Source organism: Leuciscus leuciscus, assembly GCF_965113295.1.
Source record: "Leuciscus leuciscus genome assembly, chromosome: 17".
NCBI classification, from domain to species: domain Eukaryota; kingdom Metazoa; phylum Chordata; class Actinopteri; order Cypriniformes; family Leuciscidae; genus Leuciscus; species Leuciscus leuciscus.
Window position 1 is genome coordinate 18213094 of NC_138741.1, and position 27919 is coordinate 18241012.

General features: G+C 37.4%; 1 protein-coding gene across 4 annotated transcripts; it reads right to left on the minus strand.

Annotated features, from left to right (window-relative positions):
- Positions 1 to 427: 427 nt before the first annotated feature.
- b3gnt2b (UDP-GlcNAc:betaGal beta-1,3-N-acetylglucosaminyltransferase 2b) lies at positions 428 to 27816 on the minus strand. Of its 4 annotated transcripts, XM_082143101.1 has the most exons (4): positions 27226 to 27773; positions 18235 to 18313; positions 8034 to 8164; positions 428 to 4221 (listed from the first exon to the last, which is right to left on the minus strand). In XM_082143101.1, exon 4 carries the CDS (start codon positions 4201 to 4203, stop codon positions 3010 to 3012), a length of 1194 nt encoding a protein of 397 aa, XP_081999227.1. In that variant the 5' UTR covers positions 4204 to 4221; positions 8034 to 8164; positions 18235 to 18313; positions 27226 to 27773; the 3' UTR covers positions 428 to 3009. The 4 variants fall into 4 exon arrangements, with proteins under 4 accessions (XP_081999227.1, XP_081999228.1, XP_081999226.1 ...); XM_082143102.1 differs by lacking the exon at positions 18235 to 18313 and having other exon boundaries at positions 27226 to 27816; XM_082143100.1 differs by lacking the exons at positions 18235 to 18313; positions 27226 to 27773 and adding an exon at positions 17158 to 17337.
- Positions 27817 to 27919: the final 103 nt, after the last annotated feature.

Below are 27919 nucleotides of genomic sequence, written 5' to 3' on the forward strand. Positions count from 1 at the left end.
GTTGAGCTCTAGACCTCTTGCAGAGCCGCAGATGATTTGTGAGCTCTGCTATAATTAAATGTCAGAGTGTTGGAGGAAAAATTACACTGCACGTTGGAACAAGATAGTTTCACAGAACCGATCATGACAAAGTACCTTAGTAAATCAAAAAGAGGGCGGCATTCAGCATTAAAAAATGTGCCACACAGTGACAAAAAAAATATCCACTGTAGGAGAGCTCTGGCACACTGATGCTAAAACACACACAAAGCACCAAGATGCCCTCTGCTGGTTTAAAAAACAAATGCTGCAACACACACAATGCCATCATTACAAAATAGCGAAGAAAAAATAAGATCGTATTTTTAATAAGATCACATTTAATAGCAGAAAAAAAAGTAGCAAAGTACTCTGCAAGAAGCACTCAGGAATGGACAGAATACAGAGGTACAAAACATCCATTTATTCCATTTATTATAAGAGTAAAATCAAAAAAATTTAGACAGAGACGTGACAAAAACATAAATGTGCATATTCAATTACAAAAGACGGCCAGACACAAAATTGATCAAAATTATTAACAGGCACATTTTGGTAGGAATGTTTGCATGGTTGACAATGTGTTTTTGGTAAGAGGCGTTGTGAAATACAAACAAATAAAAATAATCAGCATATAAATATATGGCAAAAAAAGTAATTGAATGTTCTTAAAGGTGATGTGAAATGAAATACCTGAAAGCCATTACAGTTTCAGAAATTTCATATAGACATGACTGAATATATGAACAATTCCAAAATATCAACTGATTTTATCATGATCATACTCCTGAGCCTGTATATACACATACCTACATTAAATACACATAAATACACAACTAAAGCCACATTTTACCCAACACATTTTCATTTTAACATTCGAATATCTTATTTACATAAAGACCAAATGATCATTAAGGCATTACCTAAACAAACCAAAAGATCTTCTGGTACACAAACAGCATAAGGCAAGAACAAGCGTTCATTCTGCAATGTTACGCACGGATACAAAAACCAATCAATCACACAACAACAGCCTGTGGAGAACTCGCAAGAGTACAGTAAATACCAGTGTATAAAACTTGTATAATCTACCTCTGTGATCAATAAAATAGTAAATACAAGCTTTTTGTACTGTTCATAAACACATGTAAACACTTTTATTTTGTTTTCTCACCAAACACAAGATCAAGCTTTTAAACGGTGTGCTTGCCTTGCTATCAGAGACTAAATAAAACACACATCCGTCTGACCCTCGTTCCTCATAGCAGGGTGGACAACTTAATATTAAACAAGACAAATATGACACAAAATGGATTTAACTCCTCAGCAAACAACCAATGAGGCAGACTGAAGACTAACAGATAGGACTTAGCACAGCCTTAAGTCTGTGATGATTACTTGCCCTATGCCTCTTAAAAAAGAAAATATATTTGACCTACTATTTGACTGGAAGGCCACATGCATGATTTAAATATTCCATCAAGATGAAAGCAGGTTATGAAAAATCCAGTGTTCATAAAAGAAAAAGAGAAAATATACATATGCAGACCAGCAGGTGTCACTGTAACATAGTTGGGGGCTGCTGTATCAAATTCAGTACTGTAATTAAGTCATCCAGCTGAGACCATTTCCTGGCCACTTTATGGGAGGGGAAAATACAGCAACAGCATGAACAACAGCAACAGGCTTAATCTGGGGCTGGAAAATTGGCTGCAAAGTTTCAATCATTTAGTCAAGAAGGTAAATTGTGAGATGCCTTGATTTCAAAAGTAAGATGAAGCCCATTGCCTTTCATTTGCTGTCATATTCTTGTTATTTTACTTAATTTACAACCATAATTTTTTGACCAAAACACTGAGCACATCTTGAGAAGACTTCAAATCAGATCAAAGAGGGAAACAAGCTTTTGGTCTGCTTTTTCCAGCAGAGGAGTGAAGGATTTTGTACCTTTAACACATTTCTTTGATGAAATGGCCAGGTCTTAATTTTTTTGAACAAAAATAAGATTAAGACTAGCAATTGATTGTCTGTTTCTGCATAAGAATCAATCTAGAACGAAGAGAGACAGCAGTCCGTTAAAATCAAAAACACATATGTAGAGGTTTGGGTAGGCAACCTATATTCAGTTGAGGCCCGAAACTGTTGTCCCCACAACCAGGGCTCTAAAATGAGCCAACTCTTCATGAATCTAAACACACACAAACACGTTTAAATTTTCAGGCTGTTTGTGTGCAAAACAGGAAGGCGATATCTTCATTCGCATTGCTGAGAAATAAAGCGGCTAGTATGGACAGTGAGATTATGCTTGTGACGGCCACATAGATGCTTTAAAAAAAGGTTTGTTAAAACTTATGATCGTTTGAACATGTCAGTTCACTTTACCATGATACAACTCTCCCATTGAAGAAAAAAAAAACACTTAAAATGACTAACAGATATTTGTGCTCAGGTGAGCCGTGTATTGTGTGTTGATGTCCAGACCAGCTGAACTACATTTCCCACAATCCTCAGCACCTATGACCTCACAACCAGAGGGCAGAGTATAAATACTTGTAACAATTAACAGAATTTGACACAAAGTCAAGCCATTGCAATACTGTATAGGTAGCAATTCAGAGCCACTTTTGAAATTGATAGCACATTTGAAATGTAAAGAGCTCATCATTGCTCCAGACCATTGACATGAAAAGACGCTAAAAAGAAATCATAATAGAACAACGGTAAAACATTAAAAGGATAATTCACCAAATGACAATTCTGTCATCATTTACTCACCCTCATGTTGTTCCAAACTCTATGACTATTTATTTTGCAGAACTCAAAAGAAGATAATCTGAAAGTTTTTGGATCTCATTGACTTTCCCTGAAAATTTATAATTTTGTTTGGTCCATACAAAGAAAGTCAGTCTTACAGGTTTGGAATGTCATGAAAGTGAGTAAATGATGACAGAATTATAATCATAGGGTGAATTGTCCCTTTAAAGCAGCAGTTCAGTGACAGTTCAAGGCTGGGTCATTCAGCCAGGCCCAGATTTTGATCATATATTGAGGACTTCTGGGATGGACCAGCATCAGGCTGTTATAGGCACAGGCATTATTGCGATATTTCTCCTCGATATCAAAGGTCCTGAACCCTTTGTGCTTCTCAGGCGCGAGACCCAGTTTCCTAAGGCACATGCCTGTGTACACATCATCAATAGGGTACAGGGGCACCGACTTCGAGACGTTATGAAGTTTCTGGGTCAGCTGTCCCGAGAACAAATAACCGCCCCCGCCTGCATATGCAGGATACGCTCCAATGAACACGCTCTCCGGGATAAAATACTTGACCTTTTTGTCTCTGTGTGGACCAGCATTAGTGATCACATCCCCTACAAACAGTTCTTTGGCTTTGGCATGAGAAAGATGGCTTAGGAAGTCTATAATGCGGATGGTGTTAACAAAAACATCATCATCTCCCTTGAAGATGTAACTGGCTCCAGGACAGCGGGTGCTCAGCCATTCCAGGAAAAGCACCTCCTTGATGGTGAGGTTGAAGAACGTGTCCCTGAAGTCCCATTGAAGAATATCTCTATGTATTGAGCTCTCATGGTGGAGCATATTTGAGAGATCAGGGAAATAGTCTTCCATGGCTGCGTTTCCAAGAAGAAAAACCGTAACGACCGTTCTGTTTGCAAGGCGGCCAGCTTTGCCCCACGACTCGCGGATAGCCTGACGTCGATCAAAGTGCGGGACTAAAGATTTAATAGCTAGGAGGAGGAACGGTTGGTCTTTGCATATGTTTGGCTGGTCCACCACGATGGGATAGGACCTGCATCGCATATAAAGCAGGAAGTCCTTGAAGCGATCCGGTAAGGAGTTGAAATCCTTGACTTGGGTGGTCACCCTGAAGTCTGGGTCACAGGAATCAAGACTGACCGTGTCGTTTAGCCAGTCTGGAAGTTTATCAGTTGTGAAGTTGAGTTTTTCTAGGTTGGGGTTGTTGATGTAATTCAGCTGTTGCTGCTGGCGATTCCAGTAGGCGTTATTCGGAAGATCTTTTGCCCAAAAACGCTTCAAGGGAACCAGAGTCTTATTTTTGTTGCTGTTGCCCTTCCCAGCATTGCGGGAGACCTCCACCACTATGAAGATAAACACCATCGTCATCATCAACATGACCTTCACCTTCTTCCGAGGTCCCGGCATGGTGTCAAATCTCACCACCTGAACAGCAGAGACAAAAAAAATGACATGGATCAGGACATGTTAAGAACTACTCACAGGACAACAGACCTAATTTAAAAAATAAATAAACACCCTCAATAAATATGGTTTACTTCCCATTTGATGCTATCATTGTAGTGATACTGACTGTATTTGTGCCATATATTCTAGCGTTCAAAAGTTTGAAGTCAGCAAAAAAAAAGTTTAGTTTTTTTTTTTTTTACATGAATGCTTAAATTCACCAAGGATGCATTCACTCTGATAATAATTTATCAAAAGTGACAGTAGAGATGTTTGTTACAAAAGATTTCCATTTCAAATAAATGCTTCTTTTGAACTTTCTATTCAAAGAATAAAAAATTAAAAATTCTTGAGCAGCAAATCAGCATATCAGAATAACTCCTGAAGGATCATGTGACACTGAAGATTGGAGTAATGGCTGCATTTAAATTCAGCTTTGCCATCACAGGAATACATTAAATTTAAAATATATTCAAAAAGAAAACAGTTGTTTTAAATTGTGATATTTCACAGTATTTAGGGTTTATTGATCAAATAAAAAGCATTGACGAGCAGAAGAGACTTCATTTAGATAACAGAATTATAAAAAAAATATAAAAAAAAGTGTAACTCAGATAATAGATATAATAGAATATCAGCTCAAATATTTGAGTTCTTCTCCAATTATCATAAAATAATGACTCGTAAATCTAATGTTAGGGGTACATTTCTAATCTTTTGGTGGACACTGCTATACAGCATCTGCATTAAGCACCATCACTAAATTTTGGGAACTCTGGGTTCCAGAACCTGGATGGGCATTAGTGTTTAAATATTAACCTTTGCTTAATCTACAAGACATCAAACAATGCCTTATTTGTTTAAGAAAGGCGTTTTACAATCTTGCATTTGATGCAGGAGTAAAATACTAGCATACAGCAGCAGAGATGCGTATTAAGATACAGCAGCAGCAAGCCTTTTACGTAAGGTTACTGCGACTAAGCATAGTGGACATGAGAAAATGCTCATGAGAGGACATAGCATTTAAAACTGGGGCTTATTACTTTATTTACAACACTTTTAAAGGCTGATGTTTTCATTTACTCATGACATGTTAGTCATACTCCATTATTCATCCGTTGTCCAAATGACTCCACATTTACAAATAAACCGTCCTTCAGATGAGACGTTAAACCGAGGTCCTGACTCTGTGGTCATAAAAATCCCAGAATGTCCTTCGAGAGAGTATGGGTGTCACCCCGGCATCCTAATCATCCTCATATATACTGTCTGTGTTCATCACTCCGTCTCCTCTCCACCAATAAGATGGTGTGTGGTGGGCGTTATGGCGCAATATGGCTGCCATCACATCATCCAGGTGGATGCTGCACATTGGTGGTGGTTGAGGAGATTCCCACTTTCATATGTAAAGCGCTTTGAGTACCTAGAAAAGCGCTATATAAATGTAATGAATTAATTATTAATTCATTAAATAGGAGTATAGAGGGTTTGACAATGACGATTATCAAACGATGCTAAATCATCATACTATTTGCTCAGGTGGTTGTGGACCCATGCACACAGTAAAATAAAACCAAAGTTTATTTTTAGGTAATGTTGTTAAAACGAATTTCATAAAATTGGTACCGAAAAAGTATTGTTCAGGTACCGGTATCGAAGTCAAAGTATCAGTATTGCAAATTTTTAAATGATACCCAGCCCTACGTCTAAAGGTTAGATCTGCTTGGGGGGAATACTGCGTAGGAAGATCTAGTCCCCCAAGACCAAGCATATGCCCCATTTCTCATTCTCAAAACTAAAGCGCCAGGCACACATAGCTAGCATACACGCGTTCCTATGGCTCTTCGGAGCAGCAGCACATATGTTTTGGCGGTAGATCTGCTGGGGGTGGGGAATTTTCTGACGTACAGTACACTCGGCTTGTATTGTATTGTATTGTCAAATATCATGTCACCTGCTCTGTTGGGGGGTAATTCATGTACGCTATATTGTACAGAAGCAGCAGCATGTCTTACTTGCTCACAGCAGTGTGTCGTGCATGTATTGGCAGGAGCAAGTCCCGTACTTGTTCTGCCGCAGCAATAACCTACAGCAGCAGCAGCAGCAATTAAAGCAGCAGAAGAAGATCTATTCCACCAAGACCAAACATACAACATTGTCATATCCATTACCATACCAATCACCCTGACAGTTGTCATGACAGAACTGAAAAAGAATTAGTGAGGGAGTCTGTTGTGAACTCAACCACAGGTCTGAGTCCAATTCAAACCACTAACTCACAATGAATTGACACCGTTTTAATATTTTAAAACTTTAACTTTAACATTGTAGCTTGCACTGCATCCAGAAAACCCTGCCATGCACTCTTAAATATATAATTAACTAAAGGCACTTCACGACACAAGATGCTATCTGGGTCAACTGCAGAAAACTGCAAAGTTTCGGTTTAAATTGTTTCACCTGCCTTACCTCTTACGGTTTTCATTTCCTAGGATAGATTCTCTTTCACCAGAACAGTTTAGCTGACAGTTTCAACAAGTTTCTACTTGCCACAGAAAAGTGACGCAAATAACCACAAAGTTAATTCTGTTAGATGACTACATGCATTGCTTCAGAGTTTGTTTGCACGCGTGTGTGAATGTCTGCAACTAAATTCTTGATTACTGCATGCTAACAAGTCTAAATGTCAACCGTAGATGACTTCAAAACACACTGTAAATCGAGAAGACAAACTATTAGTAGACACAAAGACATGAGTTACTTTAAGGACTTGACCCTATTTCAAGCTAGGCCGTTTAAAATTTTAGACCTTCAAGCTAAAATTAAACTAAGTGAACCTCTTTGTTTAACTCTATATGAGAGTTAACGCACTAGTTTATAAAGAACACTTTATTTGGGATGCCTTGGAGTAACCGTATTTAGACATAAAAACCCCTTTTAATATTTTTGAGTTTTAAATTTCATTAAACTCACACTTACTAAAGGTTAATTATCAATACTTCATTTATTCTGAACATGCCTTTTTCCCCATTCACCTGTTGCTTCTCTTTCAACATCTCCTCACTCTTTCTCTTGTATCGTTGCTTTTGTCTCCCAGCAACCCCTTTGCTCTGTTGCACATGGCTTCTCTCATTTATTCAACTTCACATTCTTCAGTTTAGCTTACATTCCCATTCCCTTTCTCTCTTCCTGCTCTACCTTAGCCCATTTTCCTATCAGTCTTCTCTTATTCTTTGTACACCCCACACCCTAACTCTCTAAGGGATACTAGTAAAAGGCCCAGTATCGCCTATGGAACAGCGTTGTATCCGAGTGCAGGGGTAGTCTAGTTTTACACGTATGGGATAAAGGACTAAATTTAGAGTGGCCTCAGGGGCCAGCTGGCCTCTGGGATCAGTGGTGATTTAAAGACTCAGTGACAGAGAGCCATTTATTTTCAACGAGAAACAACATTATCTGTATGTTTCGATTTAAATGCATAATGCCAATTTCCTTGGTTTCATATTTCTGAATAAAAACCATGAAGCATTTAAAATACGTGTTTCTCATCTTAAATTAATTATGATTAAATATTGTATACAAGAAAACTTCATTTCAATATAATCAAATCATTTATGGTCTAAAACTGTATTCTATTATATAAATATCAACATCAGTCACCTTGCTCTCAAAGTATCAGCAGTGGACAAGTAAAAAAACACGATGAAATCAATTGATTCTACAATTGATAAAAATCAAAATTATTTTTTATCAAGTGAAATTACTCTGGGCCAAAGTGTGTACATGTTTACCTGTGCACAGGTGAGACGGAGGAGGGTCCAGGTGTACGGTGCTCAGCTGCTAGCAATTGTTTTTAGCCCATCCTGACAAACTGGCAGAACAAATCACAGAAACAAGGATGGTGTGTCGAGGAAATCCGAGTCTGAGGAGAAAGAACAACAGACATGTTTTGCTGCTGCTGCTGTAATAATGCTTACATGGAACATCAGAGCCTGAAACAGCAAGAGTAAACACGGTCTGTTCACACACATGGATTAGTTCAGGTGGTCTGACCTGGGCAAGTATTTGTTGACATTGCTAGAATTGATCAGAAGAGAGAAAAATATCAGTTTCATCTTTGAGTGACTGAAGGTGTGTGTGTTTCTTTTTACGAAAGTACAGCAAGCTACAAGCTGAACAAGTTTTCAGTCTCTTCTGCTGTGAATAAATTATATTTATTAGTTCAGGCATAAATTATATTTATTCACATTTTTATGGCTTAATCAAACTTGTAGGGTCATTAAAACAAATATCCCCTCCAGACATTACTTTTGTCCATTTGAGAGTGTGGGTGTTTGGTGTTTTTAGCCCCCAACGGCGCCTTCCAGGCAGCGAGGGAATGGGTAGGTTTAAGGTTGAGGTTAGCTGCCTGGAAGGAGCCTGTGGGTGTGTGTGAGTGTGAGTGTGGGTGTGGGTGTGTGTGAGTGTGAGTATAAAGGGAAGAACAAAACACTAAACTTGGTTAAGGTATTTATCTAACAAAATTATTTGGCAAAAAAGGCCAGCTACAGATTTGATTTTACCATGCAAAAAAGCATACATTGACTACAACACTAATTTCTATTAGCCTATGCAATAAGGCAACGTCAGGGAAGCTGAAGTTCAGTAAATTGACAACTTCTTGTTAAAAGATGCCCTGCAGGGCAAAAAAAAAAACTTTTGAAGGCACTTATGACTTGTGCAAGAGCTGCAATCCAGGCATTCAGTACATTTGCTCCTACTTAGTGCACTTACGGTCAGAGAACTGTAAGCTGTAAGCGTCCCCAGGAGGTGAAGTCTCTTATTAATAATTAACACTACGTTTGCTGTGTAAACAATGAACTGAATCTCTCCGTGCCTCACATCACTAGACTAAACACTCAGACAGATCCATTCACAAGCCCTTTACAAACTGTTTAACTCCAGCTGGATTGTAAAAGTGAACAGACAATGCATTTACTGTTGAATTTCAAGAATTTTCCTGATTTGTAAAACCAACCCCAAAACAAGACTAACTTGTTGGTTTACCACCAGCTGATGGTTAATAAAGACACTTCAGCAATTGTGCACAAAATCCACAGTAGAAACCATAGCAGCTAGTCAACGGTAATTACAAATAGGACAATACAACATGTAGTGGTAGATATAATGCAATGCTGCTACATGTGCATTTGGCATTAAGAGTATTGTTATATTCCAGTATGTATTTTTGGTCAATGTTTTTTGCATGCATGTTTGCTTGTCTGTTTTGCATTCTGGTCTCCAAGGATGAGTAGCGGCACCTGATGTTATATCTATTTTTGGACAGGTATCAGCAGGCGGGACAGATTTACGTTTTCTTACATGTGAGAAAAGGTGAAGAATGTGAATGTAAAGAGAAATAACAGCACATGTCCTGAACAAGTCAAAACAAGAAAGAACCTGTCGTTATGTTGTTCGACACAATGCAAAGCAGAGTTGATCACAGTTGCCAACCAGCGTCACGAACACAGAATTCATATGGCATACACTAATAAAAATGATTGTGGTTAAGTAAATACTACAGAATAATACAACATGAAAGAGTTAGTTCAGGCAAGAATAAAAAAAACGAAGTAAATTCTATATTAGTACTCAATTCAAGCGTGTAGAAATTAAAGCGTAAACATCAACATTATATAACTCTGAAAGTAAAATTACTCAACTTTTCTTTTACTGGTGTTCCCATCATGCACTGGGACTTGAATAATTAATGAAGTAGATTTTTCACTGTTTTCCAGCAGTATTTACATGGTTCTAGCATTGCTTTTGTTGTTAGGATTAGTAACTTGCCATTTTGTGACATTTGGAGTTCATTTTCTACTCAAAATGAGACAAACACAAACAATACATCAAATGTTACCCTCATTGTGTATTGTCTACCAAGTATTGAGGTCTCTGCGTTCACGTGAAGTGTAATTTCTGATAAGTAGATACGGTGTCTCACACAATAGCTATTGTATTATTTACTTAGAAACATCTAAGTAAAGCATATACTTTAAAAGTGTGGTTTAATAGGCTCTATGCACGATCGCTTCCGCGTTTTGTCTCAGCCCGCCCATTTACATCCGGTGCTGCGCCCAAAGCCGTTTTTGCATTAGGTGGATAATGGCAAATTTAACTCGCTGTTTACAAGAACTTCCAGCGGTTAACGTGAATGATGTTAACAGTATTGTGAGGCAGTTAGCTGTCACACCTAAGAGTAAGAAAGAGAAGGGCTTTAAATTATATATTTCGAGCTACATCGACAACTTTGAGGGTGAGTATTCTCTCATATCATGCAAAATCCGACTAGCGAATCGGTTTCTAAAATCGTTGTCTCAGTTTCTGAGAAAATGAATTTTATGAAAGTTTTGACGCTAGTACACTTTGCTATAGAACGCGCTATGAGGAAGTAAAGACGCTGGCTGAGATTCTACCGGAAATAGGTCAGCAGCGTTCGTGCATAGAGCGTATTCAATGTTATAAAACGGATAGTTCCAGTCCTTGATTCTGATTGGTTGAGCCACGTTCAAAGCCGTTGTAAATTACTCAAACATACACCTGTGACCGCATTACATTAGTATTACTGCACAACTGCCGTTTGTGATTCTTTGTTGCTTAGCAACCTCTTTGGAACAACATTGCTTGGTGGAGGAATAAATGTGTTATAACGTTATATTTTTTGTTGCTGGTGTTTATTTTATGAATAAAATAAATATTAAAATGAATATTTTTATGGAGTAGCCGTTTTATAAAAGCAATAAGCCCCTTGAAGCCGTGTTTTACAGTGGATTTAGAACAGCTAAGGGGCGTTGTTAGGCACGACGCAGAGCAGAGTCTGAACCCCCTCTTCTGTTCTTCGTGGGGCTTATTGCTTAAAGGATTAGTTCACCCAAAAATGAAAATTTCCTAATAATTTACTCACCCCAATGCCATCCAAGATATCCATGTCTTTCTTTCCTCAGTGGGAGAGAAATTATGTTTTTTGAGGAAAACATTTCTGGATTTTTCTTCTAACAATGGACTTCATTGGTTGCCATCGTTTTTAAGTCCAAATCAATGCAGTTTCAAAAGTCTTTGAAGTGTTTAAACGGGCTGTACGCGATCACAGCTGAAGAAGAGGTTGTTATCTAGCGAAACGATAGGTCATTTAAAAAATATATATATATATAATTTAGACTTTTTTTACCTTCAATAGTTCGGATTGAGCTGATCAACAAACGGACAGGGAACTACGTCATCACGTTGAAAGGTCACGCCTATTTGAACTATCCTCCTACGTACGGTCGCATTGTAAACAGTGGGGCGGTACTTCTGCCGGCGCCGGCGTGACCTTTCAACGTGATTACATAGTTCCCTGTCCGTTTGTTGATCAGCTCAATCCGACCTATTGAAGGTAAAAATTCAGCTTTTTTTATTCAGCTGTGATCGCGTACAGCCCGTTTAAACACTTCAAAGACCTTTGAAACTGCACTGATTTGGACTTAAAAACAATGGTAACCAATGAAGTCCATTGTTAGAAGAAAAATACAGAAACGTTTTCCTCAAAAAACATAATTTCTCTCCCACTAAGGAAAGAAAGACATGGATATCTTGGATGGCATTGGGGTGAGTAAATTATTAGGAAATTCATTTTGGGGTGAACTAATCCTTTAATTATATTGTTTGAGAGAAATGTATTGCAAAGGAAACATCAACTAAATAGATATTACTCAACCTTTTACTAGCCAAGTTAAAATTACTAATTTTCTTTGTTACTTTCACTTAACTTAGTTAAGTAGAATCTACTTAATTCCATATGTGAAATTAACTTTTTTTTGCATGCATATTTTTAAAGTAAATTTTACTTGTTTTTTTTCAGTGCAGGTGTGCATTTATAGTTAAGTTTTTAGCTATTTCTTAGAGCGTTTTATATTAGTTCTCCTGTCTTTACTCAATTTTTGAATGTTTAATCAAGACATGAAGCCGTTTCTGTACTGATGCTTTGGCAAGTTCCAAATAAATTTGTTTCCATTGAAATCCCACCAAAAATAACCCTATTATGATATGGTTCAACAAGTCACCAAACACAACACCAAAGGTATGTACCGTACAAAAGTTATAAGCCAACGATATGCAAAATTAACATGGCATGACATAAGGCTGAATAGGAAAATTTGCAATTTTGTTTATATATATATCTTGCATATGGTTAATGGTTTTTGAAACTTAAGAGACATCACGCAACCTGTCCATATTGGCATCTGACTAATTTGTCACGTTTCCAAGTTATTTTGCCATCCAAACTATGCTAAATACAACAAAAATAAGTTTTATTTTTTACAAAAACTGCCTGTAACACTTACAGGCAGTTAAATCAACTCTCAATGACCCACCAGTTGAGAGCCACTGTTCTCGTTCACAAATGATAAACAAGAAACCATGAAGCAAAAACTGTGACGTGTATGAATGAGAACAGAGCAAACTATATTTAGCTCCATTACAGTTTAGAAGCACTGTCTTTTATTCATCCACTCACTGATGATAATCTCTGTGTGTGACTTCCAGTCCACTGACATTTTAGGAGATTAATGTCACACATGAATAAAAATGTTTGGGGCTAAACAAAAAGCAAACCGGTCACTCTGTGATGAACTATCTTGGCTCAGGTGCTTGATGACTACATTTTTTGTGTGGATTAAATCAATATTAAGAAGGGAAGGTTTGCAAACTCATCTGTGTATAGAGATCAAACACCCTTAGTAATTGATCACAAACACATCAACTCAAAAAGTGAAACAGAAACAGTGGGACAGAAAAACCCCCACTGCTTTAATGCGCATTTTGAAGTGTCGCAGAAACTAGTGATGGAAACGGCAAAATTCAGAAAACAATTCCTTAAGTCGCAAAAAAGTTTACACGCTCCCTTGAGGTGGTATTTGACTTGTGCGAAAAATAGTTAATTTGAATAATAGGCGATGGAAATTAATTTGCCGAATAAATTCTGACGTAGTGAATATTACACCCACTTGACTAATCGGATGTTTCTGCTGATGGTGTTTTTGGATGGTAACACAGCTAATGACATGAAAAACCAGGGTCCAAATGACAAAATTTTCCTCAACACAAACAACGTCCCAAAATGAAGACCTACACTTACTATTCAGAAGTTTAGAGTTGGAAGATTTATTTTAATGTTTTTGAAAGTTTTAATCTCTTTTGCTTAACAAGGCTGCATTTATTCAATTAAACATACAGTAAATACAGCAATATTATGAAATATTTTACGATTTCAAAATTTTTAAATGTAATTTATTCCTGTGATGGCAAAGCTGAATTTTCAGCAACCATTATAGTTTTGTGGAAACCACAATTTTTATTTTTATTTTCAGGATTATAGAAACTTCAAAATAACAGTATTTACTTGTCTTTATGGTCACTTTTGATCAATTTAATGCATCCACGCAAAATAATTTTTCATATATAAAAAAAAAAAGAATTACCCCAAACATTTGAATAATAGTGTATGAAGGAAGAAATGAGAATAAAAATGACTTGGGCTTATTCACATACACAGCTTGGCAACATGAAACAAAAACAGGATCTCCCCATGTGAAGTCACTTCAGAGCAGATTTCCTGGAAGAGGATGAATTCTCCATCACTGAAGCTAATTGTCAAGAATTGGGTGGAGTATTTCCCATGTGGCAGCTAAATGGAATGCATGTGACCAAAACAAAAGTACATGAAAGTGTGAGGGATCTTAAAAACAAATCCGAGGAACACCGCCAGGAAGGTCCCCCACCCACCCACCCACCCACCCACCCAACAGTCCTTATGAAACTGACTGCATGTTTGCGGTTTTCTCACAAGATAAGTGACACATCCTGTAGGTTGCTTTGACAATGCTTAAGTTTAAAAAGGGGTAGAATGAGACAGGCTAACATCTTAGGGGCACAAGCGTACCTTGAAGGGCATTCCTTGAGTCATTATGAGTAAAACTCCAAGGGATTTTCCCTAGTTAGTCAAAAAACCCACTGACGCAAACTGAGCACTTGGTCTTCCTACCCCTGCTCACCATGCAGAAGCACAAGAAAAGAAAAAAAGTGCTCCTAGAAGTAATACTTCATTACTTCTAACATCTTTTTTCTTTTTTTTTTTGGAGTCATACAGAAACCATTTCAGTCTTACCTCTCAAAACAAAAGTTAAAGTCCAAATGAACTGCAACAGCCTAAAAGGCCTAGTATGAGGGTTGTGCTAAGCTCAAGCACAGACTTGATGAATACTACATTCCCTGAGAGCATGCAATCTCTATAATGACGCTAACATTTTACACACTATAGTGAAAACCAGGCAGGAATGAACCTCATTCTGACTCCAGGCTCAGAGTTAAAATCCCTTAGAAGGACAGGCTGTAAATGGTTACCATTATTGTGTGGATGTGTCATGCAATTCAAGGGATATTCACCCAAGAAATTTAAATGTGGGATGCCTAAATGTCAGTTGAGAAGCTGTTGCTCATGGCTCCTGTGACCACAAAACACAAGCACATACGATATGAGTGGGAAACTATTAATATACTACTACAGGAAAAATATGTAATATTATGAGTAAACAAGTAAATGATTTAGGGATAGGTTTTTTTCCCCAATGTTTCCTTTCAAATACTCGATCAATAGAACAAATACATGAGTATATTATTTTAATTAAAACATACTTTTTTGACTAAAATGCATGTTTGAGCTGTTTTAACTGAAAGCAACTTGCACTGACATATCTTGAAAAACGTCAGCGGACTCAGCGCCATTGTTTTGTCTCAAGATGAACATCAGTAATGTTATTTTCTAAGTTACATTTATAGAAGCTACTTAATACCCTAATTAAACTAAGGCCTAAACCTGGCTTAATATAAGCCATGTCTGTGAAACCGGGCCTTAAGGCCCATTCACACCAAACAATAAATATAACGATAACTATATTTGCGTCCACACCAGCAGACGATATCGTTCTGTTTATTCTAAGCACGTGCTTATCTTTTTCTTTAAATGCTTGAGCTCGTTATAGCAGGAATGATTCTGATTGGCTGTCAATGTTTTTATTATTCATCAGCTGGGGAAAAAATCATTCTGAAAGTGCAGATTCCAGTGATATAATTTCTCTGTCGTTTTCCTTATAGCTGTGGTGTGGCCTCTGCTATTCTGTAATACTGAGAACAATTTTAGAACTATATCTTCATCATTGTCTTTTATCGTTATCGCTTTTGGTGTGAACGCCTTTAGTCTGGGACTAGGCATAGGTCTGTGGCATAGGCATGTGCCTATGCAGGTGATTAGGTGCCTAGACCAGGTGACTAGGCATAGGCAGGTCTGTGAAACCAGGGGATAGTTTCTCAATTTGCTGGTAAGATATGCTCACCCAACACCAACAGCAGACTGCAAAGTACCGCTCAAAATGGCAACATAACCAATCATCAAAAAGAAATATATACATGACTATAAGACATGCAATCATTTTTATCATAGGTCAGTGTTTTCACTTTCGAGTACTCCCAAGTAGGATGTAGGACTAGTAGAATGACTTTCTTTTTCCAGGATCTCTCTTTCTTCTCTGTGAAAGGTCATTCAAAATCAAACCGGTCTAAATAAAATTTCCTGGAAGTGGCCACTGATTTAATCTTTGTCTGCCTTCTCTTTTTTTGCCTCTTCAGGGCACAGTCTGAACACATGTAGATTACAAGATTAGAAATATTACTGATGAAAGCAAACACTTAATGTCATTAAAAAAACCTACTTTTAACTGACAACTGTAACAACAAATAAAGCTTTTATGGAAACAGGAAGCAACAATCATAAGTTTTATTATGAAGAATTCTTATGGCTGGATTTATAGAGGGGGAAGAACAAAACTGGAAGAGTTTAGAGGTCATTTAATTGACCAGCCGAACTTTGTTTCCCTAAAACTATTAACTGATAGTCTGATTCACTGTCTACCTGACAGAGTGCAGGAGTCACGATGCAAACCACATGCAAACAAGGAGCCTACCAACAAGCTGTGAAAAGTGTTTGGGTAAAACGTAATGGAGATAAAATGATGCATTTAGAAGTTAAACGGAAGTTAAAGAAGAATGTTCCTGTTCATACCATGAACCTAGTGAGCTGTGCTAAACAAACAGTTACTCCATATACCAACTGTGAAAGTAAATTCATCCCATGTAGACACGATTAGGCAGGTCACAACCTGATACAGATCACAAGTGGACTACAAGCTAACGAGGTTTCAAGCAAATCACAATTATAACTTAAAATGGATAACAGGGAACAAATTATAGCCATTATTATGAACTAAGTTAAACCTAATTTGATTTGACATCTAACAAAGATGTGTGTACAAAACATAGCCTACACCGTATACGCAGTTTCCACGGGCATGCACCCTGTCAACGACTAAATTTAGACTGTTTTGGAGTAATTATTTCTCTGAACCAGCTTACAAGATGCTTGAATTTCCTGAAGATGTTTACTAGTTTTTAACCAACATTATGCAATCTGTGATTGTAGCTAACGTTACTCTCTCTCCAGGTGACGCCAAACAACAACCAAGCGAACTTTACTTTTAAACGGGGAAATGCTGAAAACAAGCCCGCAGACACTTTAACTTGATCAGAAACAGTATTTGTAAATTGTAACCGCTCACACCTTTATTTAAACAAAGCTGTAGAGCAAATAAAATGTGGACTGTTTTAGCGGACCTGCTAACGTCAAAACTCACCCGCACGCGGAGGAAAGTCTCGCGCTCCTTACACAACATTAAAGTTATAACCGGAACACACAGTCTTCAAACATCTTGCTATCAAAACAGCGGACACCGAATTGATTGAATGCAACACTTCAGCCTTTATCTTTATAAAGGTCATCATTACCTTTCAGCTCCAGCTGGGAGAGAGCGTGTTCACATCCTGCCTGTCTCCAGATCTGTCCATGATGCAGCCACTCCTCCCATTTCAGTGTAAAAAGCACAGGGCGGGGTAAAAACCTATACTTCACTGTTTACCGCACTATTTACCAAACATTCACTTTGTTTGCAGAGCTCTGTCCATCACTGGAATGAAAACTTGATTAGGCCTACCTGGAAAGGGTTTCTTGTGGCCTACTACAACTGGTTGATTTATTTGGGGTTCAGGAGGCTAAAGGTTATGGTTAAATTCTGGCTAATAATGTAGAATGTAAAAGGTAGTAAAATACTAGTCGTGTTTTGGAACTTGCAGTTTGTCTATAGCTTCACTTTGTTGGTAGACCATCTTGGATCAGCAGGAGGCTTAACCAGCTTCCATTTGACCACGTTTAAAGGACCAGCTAAATAAACTGGATTTTCTAACAGGGAGTAGCCTAATGAGCTGTTAATTTAGTTTTTTCACTGCCACCCCAAAACTCATCTAACTACCTTGACCAGGATGGAATACCAGATATAACCAGCTAACCAGTTTTTCACCAGGGATGTGTTGAAATTCACAGGGCTCTGCTGAATTCCCTGCACCAAGTTGGCTGAAGTAGCCTAAGGTCAGATGTTATGCATGACTCTGCTGTCCGTCACAGGGGGGAAATAAGTCATGTTTTTTTAATAAATCTCAGTTTCCATTGTTTGCTTACCACAGACAAAGTTGTTCGTGCTGACACCTGTTGCCTTCATACAAAAAGTATATTATGTTCATGTTTGTTATTCTTTCTTTTCTATTAGTTCATATTACAGTTCAGTTTACAAGTTTATCCTTTCAAAATAGGATGTCTCATTAGGAACAATAGATGTGTTAGAAGGGCGTGAGCTGAGGGAGATGTGCTGATAGGTTTCTCTCTGTTTAGTTGTCATCAGAAAGAATACACAGGTGGGGCTTTGTTTGTGACTACAATAAACAGTAAGCTGTAATTTCCTCACAGGTTTCCTGAGGAGCATCATATGAATCCACCAATCACAACGTTGAGAAAGTATAAACAGCCCTTACCTCATTCCGATTATTCTTGTGGCATTCCTGCTCCACCCCACCTTTTTTTTTTTTCAGCAGTCTTGAATGCAAGACCTTTCTGTATGTAAGAAAGTAAGAGTCAGTAGTCACGCCACACAAGATCAATTTGATTTGATTGGTGACCCAGAAATATTTCTTATTCACGTTTCTTTATCATTTTTCAAAATCCTAAACTTTTTAAATCTCAGATCTTCAATGAGGTTTCAGACTTTTGGACACTACTCTATACGAATGTGAAATGGAGACTGAAGACCAACCTCTCTTTTACCCCACTGAGTTAAAAATAGACTTCCATATATAGACTCTAGACCACATAATAACATAGACTAAGAATGCCCCCTAACATCTGTCAGTCATGTCTGCTGCATCATTTCTGGGGTTGTTTGCATGCCAGCCATGCAGCAACCTTAGATCCATAGTTATGCAAAGACTGAACTGGTTATAGCATGTGGTATGCACATGGGCCAGACAGGGATCATAGACTCAAAAACATCCGCACCAGTGATCTATCAAAAGGCCCTTCATTTACATTTTGCTCAAATCTGAGAGGGTGTCTCAGTAAAACACCCCCACACACTGACCATTAACAACAGAGAGATGATTAAAACCATAGATAATACTGCACTGTTTTGCCAAGTTAAAAGGGTAGATGAGAGGAACTGAATGGCTCATTAGCGGGTGATAAAAGAAAGATGTCAAGAGTGCTCTGTTAGTGTGATTAGATTAGTTAGAGAGGGTCAGAGAGAATGTTCAAGGCTTGCAATTTGTACCCTCAAAATCTCATTGAGTTTATTCTCAGAGCCAAGTTTCCAAATTTAGGCTATTTCTAGACTAAACAATTTTTTTTTTATTGATGATGTAGCATTTACTAGGCAAATAAAGGGACAGGTCACTCAAAAATGAAAATTCTGCCAGCACTTTCTTCAGTGGAACATTAGAGAGAAAATATTTAGAAACATCTCTCAGTGAACTTTTTAAACTCAAAGTAGTATGTGCACATCCAAACATCACTTAAGCAGGGGCTTGATTAAAAGAAAACAGCTGAAATGCAAAAGAACCAGCACACTGCTATTTCTGCACCCAAAGAAGTTTAATAAATTGCAACGTTTCGACCATAAGCAGTCTTCGTCAGGCAAAGAAAACAACAAATATCAACAACTGTTATATCAACATGATGAACAACCTGACAGGGTCAATCAGTGAATTAATCAAACATCCAATAAACCAATGAAATTCAATCAAAAAAAATCTAAAGACATTTTTAACAAAGATATATACAGTATATATAGGTGTTGCCAATTATATGAAATAGTGTCAATCGAAAGAAACGCAAAAAGAAATATAAGAACATAAAGAAAACGCATGTGTATCAGTATATTGGATCCGTGTATTAGCTCTTAAAGTGACAGCAGCCTCATAGGCCTATACCTGTCAGAGTTCACCGTTACCAGACGCCAGTGATTATAGTTTATAAAGTTTTAAATATGTATATTTTTCTCACAAAAGCGCATCGCTCCGCTTCAGAAGGCCTTTATTAACTCCCTGGAGCTGTGTGGAGTACTTTTATGATGGATGGAGGCGCTTTTGGGCTTCAAAATCTCAGTTACTATTCACTCCCATTATACAGAAGAGCCAGGATATTTTTTATATATATAACTCCAAAATGTTTAGCTGAAAGAAGAAAGTCATATACACCTGGGTGAGTAAATTATAGGATAATTTTCATTTATCGGTGAACCAATAAGAGTTCTGATGTGCAGCAAAGGATTGTTGAGCTTCACAAAATAGAAAGTGGCTGTAAGAAAATAGCTAAAGCATTGAAAATTCCCATTTCTACCATCAGGGCAATATTTAAGAAGACTTCTTTGTTCATATTTACCAAGGGTACCAATAATTCTGACCAGGACTGTATTAATATCCACAGGCAGTATGTGAGGTCATGTGAAAGGATATGTTCAGATTGTGTGTGTGTCTGTGTGTGCAATCTGTGCATGTACGTGCGTGTGCGTGTGTGCGCATGCGTGAGAACATCCTGTTGTTTTGAAACTAATATGAGATCATGGCAACATATTATAAAATAAAATGTTAACGCAGTGTAAAACAAATAAGTATAATGTCAAGCCTCCACTGTTCTCTGTCAACACTAAACCTTCTGTATAACAAACGTATTCTACTGTAATCAAAGAAACAGTTTCCTGGAGCAATGTCCACAATAGTTTATATGGTGGGATTTGAACAGTACCCTAAAGTTTTAGGTCATGTCTATGTGAGATTGAACCTGCAATCTGTGTGTGTTTGTTAGCAGACCATTTCCATTACAATAAGGCTGCCACCTCAAACCAAATTTATTAATCTTGACCTTCAAAAAAATTCAGGAAAAAAGAACCAATAAAAAAAAAATATATATGAAAAATAAATGTGCCTTTCTTCCAAGAAATATGTTTATCAAATGTACAAATTAAAGCAAGATGAAAATATAGAAAATATATCATAATATATATATTTTTTTTTTTTTGCTTTGTTTTTTTGGTGAAAGTATGTCTAGGTGTGTAATGGAGACCAGTTAGAAAGAGCTGTGTGAGTAAACCTCACTCTCCTGGCCTCAAGGGGTGCACTAGCGACCTAGCATCCTTGTTTGAGCGCCCGCCTACCATGCCTGAAAACGCTGATTTGAATCAGGGGGGCAGGGTTTCATATTATTTTGAAGTTTCCCCGGGCGCCGCCATTGGCTAGCGGACCCCCACCTGCTGTTAGCATCCCATTGACTCCCATTCATTTTGGCGTCACTTTGACAGCGAATAACTTTACATCTGAGGCGTTTAAAGACTCCATTTGTCCATTATTTATTTCTAAAGAAACACGAAAATGTATAAAAGGCTCCATTACCTTGTAGCTTCCGTTATGGCCCCGTAGAAGCAATTTTTGTAAAAATAGGCTAACGATTGCGTCATAACCACGCGACTCTCCGTCGCACAGTAAAGAATTACCGTATGGACAGGAGGAGAAGCTCGCGCGCAATCGGGGGGACGTGGAGGCAAAGTGACAAAATAATTAATCAAAATACATAGCAAAAGTTTCTCCTGCTCCTAGCTCACGGACACCTCCTACTCACGCTCTCCGTCTCTGCAAGTTTCGGAAGGGAATGATTTAGATTTCTCTTGGCACAGCTACTAGAAGACAGACGGGTTGCTCACGTCACATCTACGTCGTCAAGCTCAGTTTGAGTCTGCTCAGTACGCTCAGCCATCAGGAAGTAAGAGCTTCTAATTGACTTCACTTGTCTCCGTTGAATCCAATGGGGTCGCTGTGTCCATTTCTTTTACTGTCTATGATTTGAATCCAGGAGTGCATCTGGCCCAAAATCTGCTGATGACAAAAATGCGCACTTATTATCTCTTAACCTTCCCTTAAGCCCAGACTCAAACCTTAAAACCAAACATTAGCAGCAAATATTTCCATGCTTATAGTGCATTTACTGTTTTAGTAGAGACCCAGTTAACCATTGCAAAACTCTGTCTGGAGCTCCCAGGGAAAATAATAAATGACGATTAATACACAATACAAAAAATATTGGGTTGTTTCAAACCATGTTTGGGTCAAATATGGACAAACCCAAGTGTTGGATAAAATGTTTTAATTACATTTTAAACCCAACGGTTGGGTCCATATTTGCCCCAAACATGGGTTGAAACAACCCAGAATCTTTTAGAGTGTATTAATTCTGAACATTTTTACTACAGTTGTGTGTTGTATCAAACTGTAAATGCAGTCTTGTATATTTAGATAATTCCTGAGCATACCATCGTACAGACCAATACCACAGTATCTAAAATTGCACATGGCTTGGCTGTGGTTCTTGTCTGATTTCTGTGGAACTCAGGGGTAGTTTCAAGGAAATATCCACCGATGTATCTTCACAGCTTGCGTGCATGGTTGATTATCAAACAACACAAAAAATGTATTTACTTCAAAATATTTGTATCATGACCCACTTTTGCATTATTAGATTAAGCAGTAAGCAAGGTTAAGATGTTAATCCACCAAGACATGCTGAGAAGAACAAAATGTGCTTTGTTCTCTGGTCTTGTGGCCAGCTCTCCTCAAAGGCCATTAAGCACTGAGCAACTCTGTGCTGTTTGTTTTGCTTGCTTACATGTACTCAATACAGTAGAATTCCAAATGTTGTTGGTTCTATGAAACCCTGTAACCATAGAGATGATAAGGAAGAGAGCATTATCATCACCAGGGGAAACAGAACCACGGAAACGGAACGAGGGACACTGAGTGTGTGTTCTGTACACAAGGCCCCTCCTTAAGCATTTTGAAAGAAAACCCTGTCGTCCCTTTCTGATTGCTGCTTTGAAATTATGTTGCATTGTTCCAAGACAAATCCATACCGAGACCTTCTGTCACCTCAGAAGTCTGAGAAGGTTAGTTGTTGTTAATGAGCGCTCAAAGCATTTAAAGCTGCCATGGATACAATACCAAGCCTTTAAACAAACACACAGATATACCAACCCGATCTCATGGCAATTCCTACGAATTTTACGAGGTGGCTAATTCGTACCAATTCATACGACCTCACTCGTACCAATTCGTACGATTTTTGCTAAATTGTACATATTTTACGAGTTATCAAATTCGTATGAATTCGTACGAATTACCTACCCCTGACCCCACCCCTAAACCTACCCATCACGTGGGTTTAGACAAATCGTACGAATTCATACGAATTAGCCACCTTTTAATCACTCATGAGATTGGTCGTGAGATAGCGTTGGATACACAGAGCAAAAGACAGACTGCTGTTTACCATTTGAGACCATTAGCTCTGTTTTCTCCTAAGGGTTGTCTTTTTAATAACAATAAGCACAGACTATTATGGTAGGCCTATTTTCCTCCATGACAAAAATAACCTCATCATCTAAGCTGTCTGTGGTCATACAGTGTGACACATGTGCAAAGTACCGCTTTCAGTTGCTAAAGAGGTTTATTTGGGCTTTCCATTTACAGACTACCGTTCAAAAGTTTTGGCCCAGTAAGACTTTTAAAGGTTTGTGGTATCTATTTTTTAAGTCTATTTTTAAGTGTTACCAAACAATGACGCAAATAAATACCACTGTGATACAGTAAAAACAGTAATATTGTAAAATATTATTACATTTTAAAGCAACTGTTTTCTATTGTAATATATTTCAAAATGTAGTTTATTGCTGTGATGGTAAAGCTGAATGTAATGCTTCCTTGCAGAATAAAAGTATTGATATCCTTTTAAAAGCATTGATTTCCTTTTTTAGATAAGGGATATAAGGGAATACATGAATAATAATGACAATTTTGATCATATAAAAGCAAAAAGGTAAATCGGTTGTCTTTCACTTTCAGGTTCATACAGAAACTATTGTGGGAAACGCTGGCTTGTCAAAAGCAACATATAATTATTTGAATAACATAAAAAATAGCAATGTTATTATATGGCGACCCAGATATTGATATAATATCATATCACCATGTCCACACTGATTCCCACCCCTATCATGATGTTCATGATTTTAGATCTGGGACATACTGTAAGTTCCCAGAGGCATCTCTCACTCTCTCTCTCTCTCACACACACACACACAGACACACACACACACACACACACACACACACACACACACACACACACACACACACACACACACACACACACACACACACACACACACACACACACACACACAGCAGGGTAGTGCTTCAGATACAGAGACTTTGACAACAGAGTCCTTCTGCACGATCTGCCACACCTTTAACTCATTAATGCTGATCAATAATGCAGCGCTCTCAGTGCATTTATTTCACTGTCAGTGTTACCAGGACAACACAGCAACCACAGCATCTGCCACAGGGGGAGATGAAAAGATCAGTCAGAAGCAATCAGAAAGAAAATATATTATTAAGAGAAGGGAACTATTGAATAAAAGAGCCAATTATATTCTAATTTGGCATAAAGTCATCAACATATAGACGTAAAATATCTCCCATCTCTGTAATTCAGTTTGAGAATATTGCCATGTACCAGATGCCCCTTATCCAAAGTCAATTACAATTCACTATCCATGAACACAACTATACCAAGAGGAACCTGACATTGCCGAAGAGCACAATGATGATTGTGCTACCACCAAGCATCTATGCAGTTTTTCCTGCTTCTTTTTTTGGTTCTTTGGTGTTAGTTTAGGATGTGACCTCACTCTGACTCAGGGTCAGTACCTCATCGTCTTTTGTAACATCAATCCACCAGATCTGCCGGATCTCCATACTGCTGACTATGGAGTGAAAAAAGAGCTTGTCTTTCAGCCTAGTCACTGAATCCAAGTGGGCGTTCTCAGTTCTCTCTGGCACAGAGGACCAGCTGTCCTCAAGGGGAACAGTCACCTGTGCCTAAAGAATTTGGCAAAAATCTGCCTAAAACACTAGAACTTTATCTTCACACTGGCTGAACATTTATATCTGGAACTGCATCTTTACAGGAAACCCTTACAAAAAAATAAGTATACTTCAAGTTTAACTTTTTTAAAGTAGCTATACTTAAGTAAAGTTCAAGAATATTTTTTAAGAACACTTTATGTATAAGTATACTAATATCAATGTACTAGTATACTTGTAAGTTTACTATTTCATTACCCCTATAATAGGGACTAAATAAATTGGCCCACTTTTTAGTGTCTAAAAGTATACATACAGTAGTAAACTTTGAGTACACTGCAAGTAACGTTTTTTGTTTGTACAGCAACTACTAACAAGTGAATGTACAGGTATACATTTAGTTTACTAGTTAAATACTTGTACAACACGTTTTTTTAGTTTGTTTGAAAGTACAGTTTGAAGAATTCTCTCAGTAAACTAGTTTAGTAGTTTTATACTGTTTTCTTTAAGTGAACTTAACATCATACATTTAGTTTATTTATATTTTGCACTTTAAGTATACTACTATGTTCCTATTTAGGTATTCATTTTTTATGCTTGAAATATATCTTTAACTGTATAAAGTAGATTTGAAGTAAATTCCTATGTGCTCCCAGTGGACTACACAAAAACACACATAATCAGATTTAGGAACATATCTGTTTTCTGTATAAATCAGTATTTTCAAACAAATCTATTGTAAAATGTAAGTTTATAAGACAGTATGTATATCTATGTCAAAAAGTATTTAATAGGCTATTCAATCAAAAGAGTAAACACAACCACAAGCCAATACTTAGAATACTTAATTTTAATCTCAAATCAAAGATTGACTTTAAGTATAGGGCAAATCTACTTAGACTTTTCTGTCAGTATAAGTCAAGTATACTTAAGTGTCATTTAAAGTATATTACTGAGAAGTACATAAAGTATATTTCTGAGAAGAACATAAAAAGTAGACTGAAAGTAGGCTATACTTTCTTATTTTTAGTTTAAAAGAAGTATACTAATAGCACACTTGAATAAACATATTTTTTGTAAGGGTATCTTCCAGTATAAGGTCAAGTTTAGAAGGAAATAAAGGCAAGTTAAAATGGTCGAGAGCTTTATTGCTGCTCATTTCTATTATATTTTACACAGACAAAGATATGGGAAAATCAATAATTATTAGATGTGGTTTGGCCCTTCATTTTCAGTGAAGACTAACCTAAAAGCAACAGCAGACAATGACATTCTAGAGACTTGTGTGCTTTCAATCATTTACTGATAATAGATAATAGAAATCTAAGAATTCCAAGATCATTTACTGAAAGTTCTATATTATTTATGAAACAAAAGTTTTGAAGGTCAAAAATCACAAATGAGATCTTTAGTTCACATCTAATTTGAATTATCTCTCTCAACCACTTTTCAGTAATGAGATTAATGCAGAGTAAATGGAGACTTTTATGTCTTGCTTTTTCTGCTTCTCAGATTTATATAGTAAGCTCACTTGTTTTCTCTAGAATTACAGAAGATATCTCAAAATTAAAGTGTAACTATATACATAATGTTTCAATTTCAGTCAGACTAAACTAATAAATCATAATTTTCAATTTCATCATCTATATAGTCCAACTGAAATCTGCCAGTCCAAACTTAAGGTAAGGTCACATTAACTGTTATTTACTCGTTTAGCTTTGCTTCATACATCGCTACAGTTGACCTTGGCATTGAGCGCATACGCAGACAGACATGTGACGGACGCAATACAGGCAAGGTATCATAAATACAATCTGTATCAAGTTTTTGTTTTGTGCATACTTGCCAGATTGAATACTTTAACTTGATTACAATTTAAATGTACTTGTCGGTGTCACACATTGTGCTCAGATTTTCACGCACACACACACACACAAAAAAACCTTCTGCAATTATATGTCATAGATAAGGAAGAATATGAACTCATTATCTGAGCTCTCCTATCCACATTAAGGTCATAGCTCTACTCATTTGTCAACAATTCGAATTTATCTGGATTTTAAAGGTTTAGTAACATCTGAGACTAAATGAAACATTACTAAGAACTGCTTTAAGTCTCATGAGGTATGAAATCAGGTCATCAAGGCTATTCATATATTTCATTATAAGCAGTACAAGATTCGGATCACATGTTTTATGAAGGAAAGTGATCTGATGACTGCTTTATAAATAAACAGGGCATGCCACAATCCTAACATCCCAAGTCAACACAACATAAAGGGATTTCAGCACCAAATTCCCTAAAGAACTTGAGACAACAAAAGGATTTCCAAAAGGTTAGCTGATTTAAAATGTGAACAATGAACTTTACACAGCACCACCCCTCTGCTTTCTCTCTCCCTTGTCCTCGCCTATACACAATCTCTATCCTGCAAGAGAGCGAACCCATAAATATAAGCCCTATTAATTTCCAGCAGTCATGTAAACAGGCCTGGGAAGATTCTTAATGTTCCATAGACAAAGAGAGAGGAAGAGGAAAGAGCGCAGTAGTTTACTCACTGTTTACTTTGTCCAGACTCCGCTCTCCAGCTATAAAAGGCAAAAATCTTCAGCCTTGATCTCACTCCCAGCCAGCTGAACGCTCTTCACATGCTCTTGACCATGGCTTGACTTTTGTGTGTGTGTGGATTTGCTACACAAGATACCCAGAAAGCCAGTATTGCAAGACACTATTTATGGAACCAACAGTGCCTAAACTACACACACCTAAAGGTCAGAGGGCAAACTCTCTTCAGAGTCTCCTCTCGATGGATTCGCAGAGAAACAGACAAGAATTACACGGAGAGAATAGTTTGGATTCAGAATGTTCCTCTGAAAATGAAGCACCGTGGAAATTATCAAGGGGAAAGAAAGAGAGAGAGAAGAGAAAAGAGAAGGTCCCTGTGAGATCTAGAGCTCTGATTAAATCCGGAAAATAAAGGAAGCCTGTGTTCTTAGAGTAACCGTAAAATTACCCAAGAACACAATTATACAATTATGTGCAGTCAGTTTTCCATATCCAACAGCATAAGTCAAACCATGAGAAGTGATTTTTATGAAAATATATAGCACAGTGAAGCACTTCTGTGCAGGACACATGGCACAAAAGAGACCACATTTAGGATAGCAATCTTGTGAGAGAAAGAGAGAGAAACAAGATAAGACTGAGAAAAGTGAGATAAACAGTAAATGGGTAAAATTTTCAGTAAAAGAT

Excerpts from the sequence above, each read along its gene's own strand:
- b3gnt2b (XM_082143102.1), bottom strand. The coding sequence starts at position 4,203 with ATGCCGGGACCTCGGAAGAAGGTGAAGGTCATGTTGATGATGACGATG.